This window comes from Coregonus lavaretus, assembly GCF_964263955.1.
Source record: "Coregonus lavaretus genome assembly, chromosome: 2".
Lineage (NCBI taxonomy): Eukaryota > Metazoa > Chordata > Actinopteri > Salmoniformes > Salmonidae > Coregonus > Coregonus lavaretus.
Genome location: NC_139989.1, coordinates 21,575,563 through 21,587,955, shown reverse-complemented (window position 1 = coordinate 21,587,955; position 12,393 = coordinate 21,575,563). Strand labels below are relative to the sequence as shown.

The 12,393-nt window shown below is 43.5% G+C and overlaps 1 protein-coding gene across 1 annotated transcript in view; it reads left to right on the top strand.

Annotated features, from left to right (window-relative positions):
• The window catches only part of LOC311100424 (receptor-type tyrosine-protein phosphatase N2-like), a gene marked incomplete at both ends in the record, with an annotated part of 320,583 nt that overhangs the window by 108,342 nt on the left and 199,848 nt on the right, over positions 1–12,393 (top strand). Inside the window, 2 exons of the mRNA XM_084141339.1 lie at positions 8,585–9,017; positions 9,933–10,196. Of these exons, the coding sequence (XP_083997465.1) occupies positions 8,585–9,017; positions 9,933–10,196 (697 nt within the window). The remainder of the gene's footprint in view (positions 1–8,584; positions 9,018–9,932; positions 10,197–12,393) is intronic.

The following is a 12,393-nucleotide window of genomic DNA, read 5'->3' as shown; positions in this document are numbered from 1 at the left end:
AAGTCCTTTCAGGACCATGAATTCAACTCAGATGTTGTTGACACACACCACACCTGAGCCAGTGACAAAACGCAAAAATAGTCAGCCTCTCACTGTCCAGTGATCTGACAAACAGCTTCAGAAACTGCATTGAGGGATTTTGAGCTGCATACCTTCTTGATGGTGGGCTTGTTCACTGAATACTGTACATATGTTGTATGTCAGCTACACTTGCTAGAGCGGTCTTCATAGTGGTTCGGGCAGTGGTGGCCATCATGTCCAGGGCATACTTGGGTTCTTGGATCAACTGCTGATGGGCCACCTGGAGTATGGCTTCTTCCATGTTTCCCTCAGTTGGGATGGAATGGCTGCCTATTCTCGAAAGAACATCTAGCTGCATCTTCGTCATACTCACGTCCAGACACTGCAGCAGAAATGGTGTCTCTCTCAAAATCAGATATTACATATGGTTCAGAAGATATAGGACCTGTAGAAGCCTCTTCTCCACCCATAGTAACCTCTTCTTCATCTTCAGAAGCCTCCTCTCCACTTGCAGAAACCTCTTCTTCATCCACAAAAGCCTCTTCTACAGAAGCATCTTCCTCACCTGCAGAATTCTCCTTTTCCTGCCTCCGAACGACTTGATTCCTCATTGTCATCAGATGTGTTACTATAATGATCTATTTCCTCAGTTGTAAAATCTTAATTTACCCATTTTTGTTGCCTCATATACTGTAGATCACCAACATTCTTGCCAAGAGGCATCTCTTTCTCTTTGAAGTCCCAGACTTTGAAGGAGAATTCGCTTTCTGGCTTTTTAGTGGAATGGCTGTCGGGGAGAAACTACTCTTTACCAATTTGTTTTACCCCATAGTATTCTGTCTTTTGACACTGAGAGTTTCCTGGTTCCTCCACCACTTCTGGTCCTAACCTGTTTGCCGTTGTGCATGCATCCCAACACAATGGCTCGAGTGTTCCTGACTGCATTCTTGTTTCCCACAGTTAGTCTTTTGCTTCGTTCCTGTTCCACTTGTTAATCTTCACTGGAGTCCTCTCTAGACTTTCCTTTGGTCCACATTTTAAGTACCTCCAAGAGGTCCATCTTTCTTTTTCTACTTCCTTGCTGTGTTCTTGTGGTCTCACAGTGCCTACGTAGGGCCACTGTCACCAAGGGCAGGAATATAGCTGGCTAAAGCTTCGTCATCCAATGACATTATGGTTTCTGCATCAATCTGTCAAGTATATGTGAGAAGCAAATTGTTAGAAAAGGGTTATTAAAAAAACGGCCTTGTTGACTTTTAAAAGGATGCTAATGCTTTAGGCCCTATGTTGGCGTTGCTGATCAAATTAGCCTAGCAGTCATGATTTGCGGAGTCATCAATTGCCAACGGCTTTATGAAAAACCTAAAGCATTATGAAAATACCTATACAACATGCTACATTTTTAATCGTACCTTTTCATTTATAAAAACGTCAATGATGCCTTCACCAACATCCCTACCATGGAGGAAGCAGACCACGTCCATGGCCTTGCCTCTCGAATCTATCATGTCTTCATAATTTGGTAGCCTATCAGGCCTTATGAAACATTTGGGGAAAAGGCACTTGACATAGTGCATCACTTCCCCTCCGTTTGAGCATGCCATTTGTGCATCAGTTCAGTTGTGTGTGAAAGGTGGAGATGGATTTAGCAGATCTTGTAGCATTGTACTTTCATCTGTATTTCCAGCAGCATGAAATATTGGCAGAGCTACGTTCTCAGCATGGGGTCATTATACGCCACAAGACTTTACAAAATGTACTGAGAAGGAACCACCTATAACGGAGAAAACACAATTCCGATGTAGTGTAGTGGATGCCGCATGCTACATACTGAGGGAAATCAAAGCCTCATGTCAAATGCTTGGCTGCAGAATGATGCATCTTAAATGTATTCATCATGGATTTGTCGTGAAGAGGGAAACGGTTATGCTACAACTGAACATTCTTGACCCAGTCGGTGTGACCTACCGCAGAGCAAGATGGCTATGCCGACGAAGGTACACCAATCCGGGTCCGAATTTCCTTTGGCATGTTGACGGCTATGACCAATTGAAACCTTACAGACTTTGCATAAATGGATGTATCGATGGCTTTTCCCGCAATGTAATTTGTCTGAAGATTTATTCTACCAATAGTAACCCCAAGGTAATCGCTTCATATTTCATTAAAGCTGTGAAAAGTCGACGTGGGTGTTCAAGAAGAATCCGATTTGACTATGGAACAGAAAATGTTGCTGTGGATCAAATGGAAAAGTTTTTACGGAGGAATGTCACTGATGAATTTGCCTTTCATGGGACTGTTTTCTATAGATCAAGCAATCACAATCAAAGAATCAAAAGCTTCTGGGGTATACTTCGCAAGGAGAACGTGCAGTTTTGGATTAAGTTATTCTAGGTGCTTAAAGAGGATGGATATTTCTCTGGGGATTTCCTTGATCGGTCACTCATACAGTTCTACTTCATGCAAATAGTCCAGGTCAGTATGCACTGTTATGGTGTGTGTGTGTGTCTGTGTGTGTTCTGCTGTTGCAACAGTATTTTAAATAATCCTCCTCCCTGCATCGCAGTGCTAGAGGCATCACTACAGACCCAGGTTCGATCTCGGGCTGTATCACAACCAGCCGTGATCGGGAGTCCCATAGGGCGGCACACAATTGGCACAGCGTCGTCCGGGTTAGGGGAGGGTTTGGCCGGGGGGACTTTACTTGGCTCATCGCGCTCTAACGACTCCTTGTGACGGGCCGGGCACCTGCAGGTTGACCTCGGTCGTCAGTTGAATGTGTTTCCTCTGACACATTGGTGCGGCAGGCTTCCGGGTTAAGCAGCAGGTGTTAAGAAGCGTGGTTTGGCGGGTCATGTTTCGGAGGACGCATGACTCGACCTTCGCCTCCCGAGCCCGTTGGAGAGTTGCAGCGATGAGACAAGATCGAAATTGGGGGGAAAAAGGGGGTAAAATAATATATATATATACAGTGGGGAGAACAAGTATTTGATACACTGCCGATTTTGCAGGTTTTCCTATTTACAAAGCATGTAGAGGTCTGTAATTTTTTATCATAGATACACTTCAACTGTGAGAGACGGAATCTAAAACAAAAATCCAGAAAATCACATTGTATGATTTTTAAGTAATTAATTTGCATTTTATTGCATGACATAAGTATTTGATCACCTACCAACCAGTAAGAATTCCGGCTCTCACAGACCTGTTAATTTTTATTTAAGAAGCCCTCCTGTTCTCCACTCATTACCTGTAATAACTGCACCTGTTTGAACTCGTTACCTGTATAAAAGACACCTGTCCACACACTCAATCAAACAGACTCCAACCTCTCCACAATGGCCAAGATCAGAGAGCTGTGTAAGGACATCAGGGATAAAATTGTAGACCTGCACAAGGCTGGGATGGGCTACAGGACAATAGGCAAGCAGCTTGGTGAGAAGGCAACAACTGTTGCCGCAATTATTAGAAAATGGAAGAAGTTCAAGATGACGGTCAATCACCCTCGGTCAGGGGCTCCATGCAAGATCTCACCTCGTGGGGCATCAATGATCATGAGGAAGGTGAGGGATCAGCCCATAACTACACGGCAGGACCTGGTCCATGACCTGAAGAGAGCTGGGACCACAGTCTCAAAGAAAACCATTAGTAACACACTACGCCGTCATGGATTAAAATCCTGCAGCACACGCAAGGTCTCCCTGCTCAAGCCAGCGCATGTCCAGACCCGTCTGAAGTTTGCCAATGACCATCTGGATGATCCAGAGGAGGAATGGGATAGGTCATGTGGTCTGATGAGACAAAAATAGAGCTTTTTGGTCTAAACTCCACTCGCTGTGTTTGGAGGAAGAAGAAGGATGAGTACAACCCCAAGAACACCATCCCAACCGTGAAGCATGGAGGTGGAAACATCATTCTTTGGGGATGCTTTTCTGCAAAGGGGACAGGACGACTGCACCGTATTGAGGGGAGGATGGATGGGGCCATGTATCGCAAGATCTTGGCCAACAACCTCCTTCCCTCAGTAAGAACATTGAAGATGGGTCGTGGCTGGGTCTTCCAGCATGACAACGACCCGAAACACACAGCCAAGGGCAACTAAGGAGTGGCTCTGTAAGAAGCATCTCAAGGTCCTGGAGTGGCCTAGCCAGTCTCCAGACCTGAACCCAATAGAAAATCTTTGGAGGGAGCTGAAAGTCCGTATTGCCCAGCGACAGCCCCGAAACCTGAAGGATCTGGAGAAGGTCTGTGTGGAGGAGTGGGCCAAAATCCCTGCTGCAGTGTGTGCAAACCTGGTCAAGACCTACAGGAAACGTATGATCTCTGTAATTGCAAACAAAGGTTTCTGTACCAAATATTAAGTTCTGCTTTTCTGATGTATCAAATACTTATGTCATGCAATACAATGCAAATGAATTACTTAAAAATCATACAATGTGATTTTCTGGATTTTTGTTTTAGATTCCGTCTCTCACAGTTGAAGTGTACCTATGATAAAAATTACAGACCTCTACATGCTTTGTAAGTAGGAAAACCTGCAAAATCGGCACTTTTGACAGTACCAGTCAAAAGTTTGGACACACCTACTCATTCAAGGGTTTTTCTTTATGTCTACATTGTAGAATAATAGTAAAGATATCAAAACTATGAAACAACACATATGGAATCATGTAGTAACCAAAGAAGTGTTAAACAAATAAAAAAATATTTGAGATTTGAGATTCTTCAAATAGCCACCCTTTGCCTTGATGACAGCTTTGCACAATAATCCTCCTCCTCACCTCCTATGACAGTCAATTGCAAATTAGTCTGACATAATGTATCTTATCTCACCACCACTAATGAGATGGGTGTGCTTGATGCATGTCGCGTCGGAGCTTCTCAAAGTCAGGGGGCGTGGTCGACAGTGCGCACCTGATCTCTGCTGTCACATCCAACCTGGATCGATATTTGGTTTTAATGCAGACGAGAGCACTGAATCCAGCTTCACACAGATATGAGCTGGCGAAGGGTACCATGGGTTTTATAGTGCTTTCAAGAACGAGGTCAAATCATGATGTCAGTGATCTTCAGGTCGGAACGTTGGAACTCTAGAAAGAGGCCAGAGTTCCAGAGTTGGAATTCCGAGTTGTATGACCGTTCAAAACGATATTTCCCAGTCTGAGCTAGTTTTTTTCAGAGTTCCCAGTTGTCATGAACGCACTGAAGTCTGAGATTTCCGAGTTTCCAGTTCCAGTTGTTTTGAACGCGGCATTAATGCTCACAGGGAGACGCCAAGATATTCCCTTTGAGTCAGGAACCAAAACTCCTCTGTAGTGACCCGTGAATGCATTCAGTCACATGACAGCTCGATCAGCTGTTCGATTTCACTTACCGGCATGTCAACTGAGCCAGGATCACAGTCAAACAGATTGGAAAGTAGGTCCTAAAGTGCTCTTCCAAGCATTGGAAGTGAGCAGTCATCATTAATGTGGGACATGTTAGAAACATGCACAGCCGAGGGAAGGGGCTATGGGTTCACTTTTGAAAGACTCTGTGAGTCGGTCACTCATCTGTAGAATGTTTTTGTATTTCCCATGCACTCTTGCGTTCAGTACGTTCAGTTTCCCAAATTTGTCTGTTACATAGGCAAGGAGACACATTTTATTTTCATTACACGGAAAGTCAACCAAGTCTGTTTTTATTTACATCCATTGTGAATGACAACAGTTCCTCTCTCAATGTGAAAAATCTTTCCAACACACCCCATCGATAACCACCAAGGTGTGAAATATAATATTGTCATACTCTGATCCCATATCTGCACATAGTTTTGTGAACAGGCGTGCACGCAGTGGATGTGGTTTGATATAGTTTACAATCGAAGTTACCTGCTACAGTATACACTGAGTATACCTAACATTAGGAACACCTTCCTAATATTTTGTTTTTTTGCCCATTTACTATCTGAATGGCACACATACACAATACATGTCTCAAGGCTTAAAAATCCTTATTTAACCTGTCTCCTCCCCTTCATCTACTCTGAGTTAAGAAGTGACATCAATAAGGGATCATAGCTTTCACCTGGATTCACCTAGTCAGTCATGGAAATAGTTCTTAATGTTTTGTAAACTCAGTGTATCTCTGAGTTCTGTGCTCAGCTCTTTTGCCGCCAATTTCTCTCGGTGTATCATACAATGCATCCATATGACAGAGGGACACACATTCATAACTAGTGTGCAGAGGCCTGCCCGCCGTCCCGCCATAGATGGAGACCCATCTGTGTAAAAGCCCACCATTCGATCCCATGGAATCTGTTTTTCATCAATATAGCCACACAGCACACTAAACATCCCTTGTGCCGTTTCATGCACGAGAATCGTGAGACAGAACAATATGTCCTTGTGAATAGCATCCCCCGACATGTATAGTGAACAAAAGTCAATGCATGCGCATCTCGGCCCTCACAGCTAAGGTCCATTTGGAGAGCATAAACTGGGGAGTTTTTGAGTCATTCAGTCAGAATTTCCTCTTGATTACTAGCAATAGCATAAATTCTTCATTTAACAGTGTTATCTGACAAAGGTATTGAGTTTCTGTGCCTCTGCCACCCCACACATTGTTTTCACCATATCAATTGCGGCCGGTAATATCAAAGTCTCTGCAATAGTGTGTGGTTTCATAGCTTAGTGGGCCTAGCCATTTACCGTGGGAATGAGTTAAGTGCAAAGGTCAATTGCGGCCTTTTCATATGATCTAAGGGCACTCTCTGGTTGAATTTAACCTTTTAGATTTTAATAATTTTCATTTGGAATTTTAAGGTTAACCACATTACAATGATTTTGAGATACAAAGACGATATTATAATATATATATATTTTTGTATTTATTTATTATAAAATCTTCAGGATTTTGGAAATTCTCCACGACCCCTATTTTCATATCAGGTGGCCCCACATGGGGTCGCAACCCCTAGTTTGGGAACCGCTGGCTTAGCAGGTGGTATAGCGGGTGTAGCGAAATACTTATGTTACTAGCTCCTAACAATGCAGTAAAATGTCAAACAATTAACATTTATGTTTTTGGGGGGGGATTAACAACCGGGAGAATTTACACAATATCAACTAAGAATGATATGCATAGCAGTAGAGATATTAAGCTATGAGTAAGCTATGTCAAGAATCCAGAATCAATTAGATTATTTTTCTCAGAGATCAAATTATATTTCAACAAAACAATGTTTCAGAACAATCCCAGACGGTGGGTGTCGAAATCCTCTTGTGCTTTTTGAGGTGGAACGACCCTGTTGTTAAAGGGGGGCTGAATTTACGGATTTAGCCTCGGTTTCAATTCTCCTCATTAGGAAATGCGACTGATAACGAGATTTGGGTCTTGGAGGTGTGCTTTGATGTGGGTGTCTCTTGTGTGTGTGTGTTCGAACGTGGGAAGCATTTGTACTTTCACTCTGCCAAAACAGTACACAGTTACAGTCACTCACCCTTCTAGATAACTTGAAACAGTCTAACCAGGTATTGTGTCTAAAAGTAGCCTAGACAAGCTAGCAAGCTAGCCAACTTCTTTCGCAAATTAGCTTCAGCCGGCCAGTGTGCGACCGTGGTTTGACTTTGGATAGCCTATCTGTGCGGCTAGTTAGGGACCGTGAATAAATAACACAATGTAAATGGGACAATATTTTCATGTTATGCACCGTTTAGTATTGTAGTTAAATGCTTTCAATATTTGTATATGAATTTCTAAAATGTATAGTTGATTTTATATTTTTAAGTCATTGACATTTAAAAATATTCTCCCATGTACATTGTGTAATTTACTGATATTGCCTAACTAGCCCCATAGGGATATCCAAAGTGAAACCAAGATGACCATGGTCAGGTAGCATGCATCTGCGCTCCGAATTGATTATTACATTTACATTTTAGTCATTTAGCAGACGCTCTTATCCAGAGCAACTTACAGTTAGTGAATACATATATTTTTTTATACTGGCCCCCTTGGGAAATGAACCCACAACCCTGGCATTGCAAACGCCATGCTCTATCAACTGAGCTACATCCCTGCCGGCCATTCCCTCCCCTACCCTGGACCAATTGTGCGCCGCCCATGAGTCTCCCGGTCGCGGCCGGCTGCGACAGAGCCTGGATTCGAACCAGGATCTCTAGTGGCACAGTTAACATTGCGATGCAGTGCCTTAGACTACTGCGCCACTCAGGAGACTTATTACTTTGGTGCTGCCAGCTGTGGGCATGTGGGCAGGATTTAAATAAACCCAATCCAAGAAAAGCTGTTACGGTACCCTTTTACAATAATTTTTTTTCCTAATTATCTCACAAATCTCAGTTTTGGATGAGACTGAGTTTATGACCAAAATTATCCTATTTACACTTTGTAGTCAATTTTGACACTAGAATAAATGTTTCTGAGTCACATCGATGCGTTTTCAAAAGAAGAAGTTGCTTTTTTGGTTCAGTCGCCCTTTAAATGCAATGTGAATTCACTGTCACTGGTGATTGAAATACAAAACAAATGATATAGACAGTAAAAAAACATGGTTGTGTTACAGAATGAAGACTTCCAGCCAAAGAAGGGGAAGTCTACGTTCTACAATCTGCAGTCTGCAGGTCCACCTCAGGGGGGTAAGGTCTTCACCCAGGGTGCTGTAGGGAGCTGGAGATCCCCAGTGGAGACAGCCTACTCCAGCCAGAAGCCAGGGAGTGCCAGGGGGAGTGCCACGGGGCTGGCTGCCCAGCTGGAGCGCTACCTGGCTGGAGCAGCACATACCCAGAGCCGCCCAATACCAGGGGAAGTGGTGGGACCCAAGGGGAAGCTCCACTATGTCAGTTATGTACACCCTGTACGCCCTGGTGGTCAGGTAGAACCCCAGACACGACTTGGTGGCAGTGGCTCCAAACCGCCAAGGCCCAACATAGACAGGCTTCTCTTCAAGGCTGCATCCAACCATCAGGTGCCCAAGGAGCAGCTCAGTACGGTGGACGGTAAGGTCCTCTTTTTTTCCACAATGATTTGTGTTTGCGCTGTTCTGTGTGCCTCTGTGAACTTCAGATTAATTTGTAGATGATCCACACTAACTTTTTCAAAGTTCTTCTATGCTATTTTATTCATTTAGAGGCAACCGTGGTTCTGTGAACTTCAAAATCAGATGTCAATGTAGCCAGCTTGTGTAAGAAAAGTTTAGAGGAGTTACTTTCAGCTTTTCAATATTGTTTAGGTAGTCTACACAAATAAGAATGGAAGCGTATATAGAGGTAAGCATCTGGATGGTAGACTTCTTCTCACTGAAGTGCATTGTCCCTCATATACCATTAGGAGTCCCTGTTCAGGCAGGAATCGTTGCACTGTGGCTTCATATTCTATTTCAATATACCCTTTTATTTAGGTTGAAACATTGACATTGATTGAAACATGTCATTTTACTATCAACATTGAAACAATGTCAAATAAAATATGTCTAATCAAGTATAAAATTCTCCATACTTTAAACCACCCAATATACTGTATATTGAATATAGGATTTAAAAAAGAAAAATGTTTCTATGGGGAATTTTCAACGCCATTTCAACATATACTGTACATAGTTCTGATGATTATGTTAAAATTAGATTGACGTAACAATCTGTTAGTTGGGTTAAGTCATTATATTTAAATAGAAGTTTAACCCTAATTTCAATGTTTACAACGCTGGTTAAAATGAGATGAAATCAGTACAGGCTGATTACTTTTTTCAAATCCAATGTATTTTCCACATTGATTCCATGTCACAATAAGTTGACAAATTACGTTGAAACAACATTGATTCAACCAGTGTGTGCCCAGTGGGAAGCTACTGGAAAGTTATGGTGGATCTCAAATTTACCATCCTCTGTGTTCCTCCATTTTACCCTCTCCCCCAGAGCGGTTCATCCTGAACGTGGTCAACCAGCTGGGAAGGCAGAGAGTGAACATGGACAGTCTGATGGGTAAAGACCTGGACCAGCTGGCAGACATCATCTCTGGTGCCCTGCAGGTGGTGGATGAGGAGGGGCCTGTGACGAGAGCCAAGCCCAGGCTCGTGGGACACATACGGGACAGACAGATGAAGAGAGAGCCCCTGCATTCCATAGACCAGGATGAGGAGAACCAAGAGGACATGTTAGAGCAAGATGCTATGCTTCAAGGTATAAATGAAAGAATGAATTAATGAATACTTTCCTGTCCCATAGGGAAATTTGCTTGGCAACAGTACATACTGTATAATAAATACATCACAAGACATACAACACTTCACTTATATACACTGCTCAAAAAAATAAAGGGAACACTAAAATAACACATCCTAGATCTGAATGAATGAAATAATCTTATTAAATACTTTTTTCTTTACATAGTTGAATGTGCTGACAACAAAATCACACAAAAATGATCAATGGAAATCATATTTATCAACCCATGGAGGTCTGGATTTGGAGTCACCCTCAAAATTAAAGTGGAAAACCACACTACAGGCTGATCCAACTTTGATGTAATGTCCTTAAAACAAGTCAAAATGAGGCTCAGTAGTGTGTGTGGCCTCCACGTGCCTGTATGACCTCCCTACAATGCCTGGGCATGCTCCTGATGAGGTGGCGGATGGTCTCCTGAGGGATCTCCTCCCATACCTGGACTAAAGCATCCGCCAACTCCTGGACAGTCTGTGGTGCAACGTGGCGTTGGTGGATGGAGCGAGACATGATGTCTCAGATGTGCTCAATTGGATTCAGGTCTGGGGAACGGGCGGGCCAGTCCATAGCATCAATGCCTTCCTCTTGCAGGAATTGCTGACACACTCCAGCCACATGAGGTCTAGCATTGTCTTGCATTAGGAGGAACCCAGGGCCAACCGCACCAGCATATGGTCTCACAAGGGGTCTGAGGATCTCATCTTGGTACCTAATGGCAGTCAGGCTACCTCTGGCGAGCACATGGAGGGCTGTGTGGCCCCCCAAAGAAATGCTACCCCACACCATGACTGACCCACCGCCAAACCGGTCATGCTGGAGAATGTTGCAGGCAGCAGAACGTTCTCCACGGCGTCTCCAGACTCTGTCACGTCTGTCACATGTGCTCAGTGTGAACCTGCTTTCATCTGTGAAGAGCACAGGGCGCCAGTGGCGAATTTGCCAATCTTGGTGTTCTCTGGCAAATGCCAAACGTCCTGCACGGTGTTGGGCTGTAAGCACAACCCCCACCTGTGGACGTCGGGCCTTCATACCACCCTCATGGAGTCTGTTTCTGACCGTTTGAGCAGACACATGCACATTTGTGGCCTGCTGGAGGTCATTTTTCAGGGCTCTGGCAGTGCTCCTCCTGCTCCTCCTTGCACAAAGGCGGAGGTAGCAGTCCTGCTGCTGGGTTGTTGCCCTCCTACGGCCTCCTCCACGTCTCCTGATGTACTGGCCTGTCTCCTGGTAGCGCCTCCATGCTCTGGACACTACGCTGACAGACACAGCAAACCTTCTTGCCACAGCTCGCATTGATGTGCCATCCTGGATGAGCTGCACTACCTGAGCCACTTGTGTGGGTTGTAGACTCCGTCTCATGCTACCACTAGAGTGAAAGCACCGCCAGCATTCAAAAGTGACCAAAACATCAGCCAGGAAGCATAGGAACTGAGAAGTGGTCTGTGGTCACCACCTGCAAAACCAGTCCTTTATTGGGGGTGTCTTGCAAATTGCCTATAATTTCCACCTGTTGTCTATTCCATTTGCACAACAGCATGTGAAATGTATTGTCAATCAGTGTTGCTTTCTAAGTGGACAGTTTGATTATACAGAAGTGTGATTGACTTGGAGTTACATTGTGTTGTTTAAGTGTTCCCTTTATTTTTTTGAGCAGTGTACAATATATATCACAGGACATATTTAAGACTAATCTACTGTAGGCAACCCAGAATGAAAATCTTGTGCCAGCTATTCAGTTAGGTTCACACCCCTTCACTTTTTCCACATTTTGTTGTGTTACAGCCTGAATGTATGTATTACATTTAGATGTTGTGTCACTGGCCTACACACAATACCCTATAATGTCAAAGTGGAATTATGTTTTTAGACATTTTTACAAATTTATTCTAAATGAAAAGCTGAAATGTCTTGAGTATTCAACTTTGTTATGGAAAGCCTAAATAAGTTCAGTAGTACAAATTTTCTGAACAAGTCACTTAATAAGTTGCATGGACTCACTCTGTGTGCAATAATAGTGTTTAACATGATTTTTGAATGACTACCTAATCTCTATACCCCACACATACAATTATCTGTATGGTCCCTCAGTCGAGCAGTGAATTTTAAACACAGATTCAACCACAAAGACCAGGGAGGTATTCCAATGCCTCGCAAA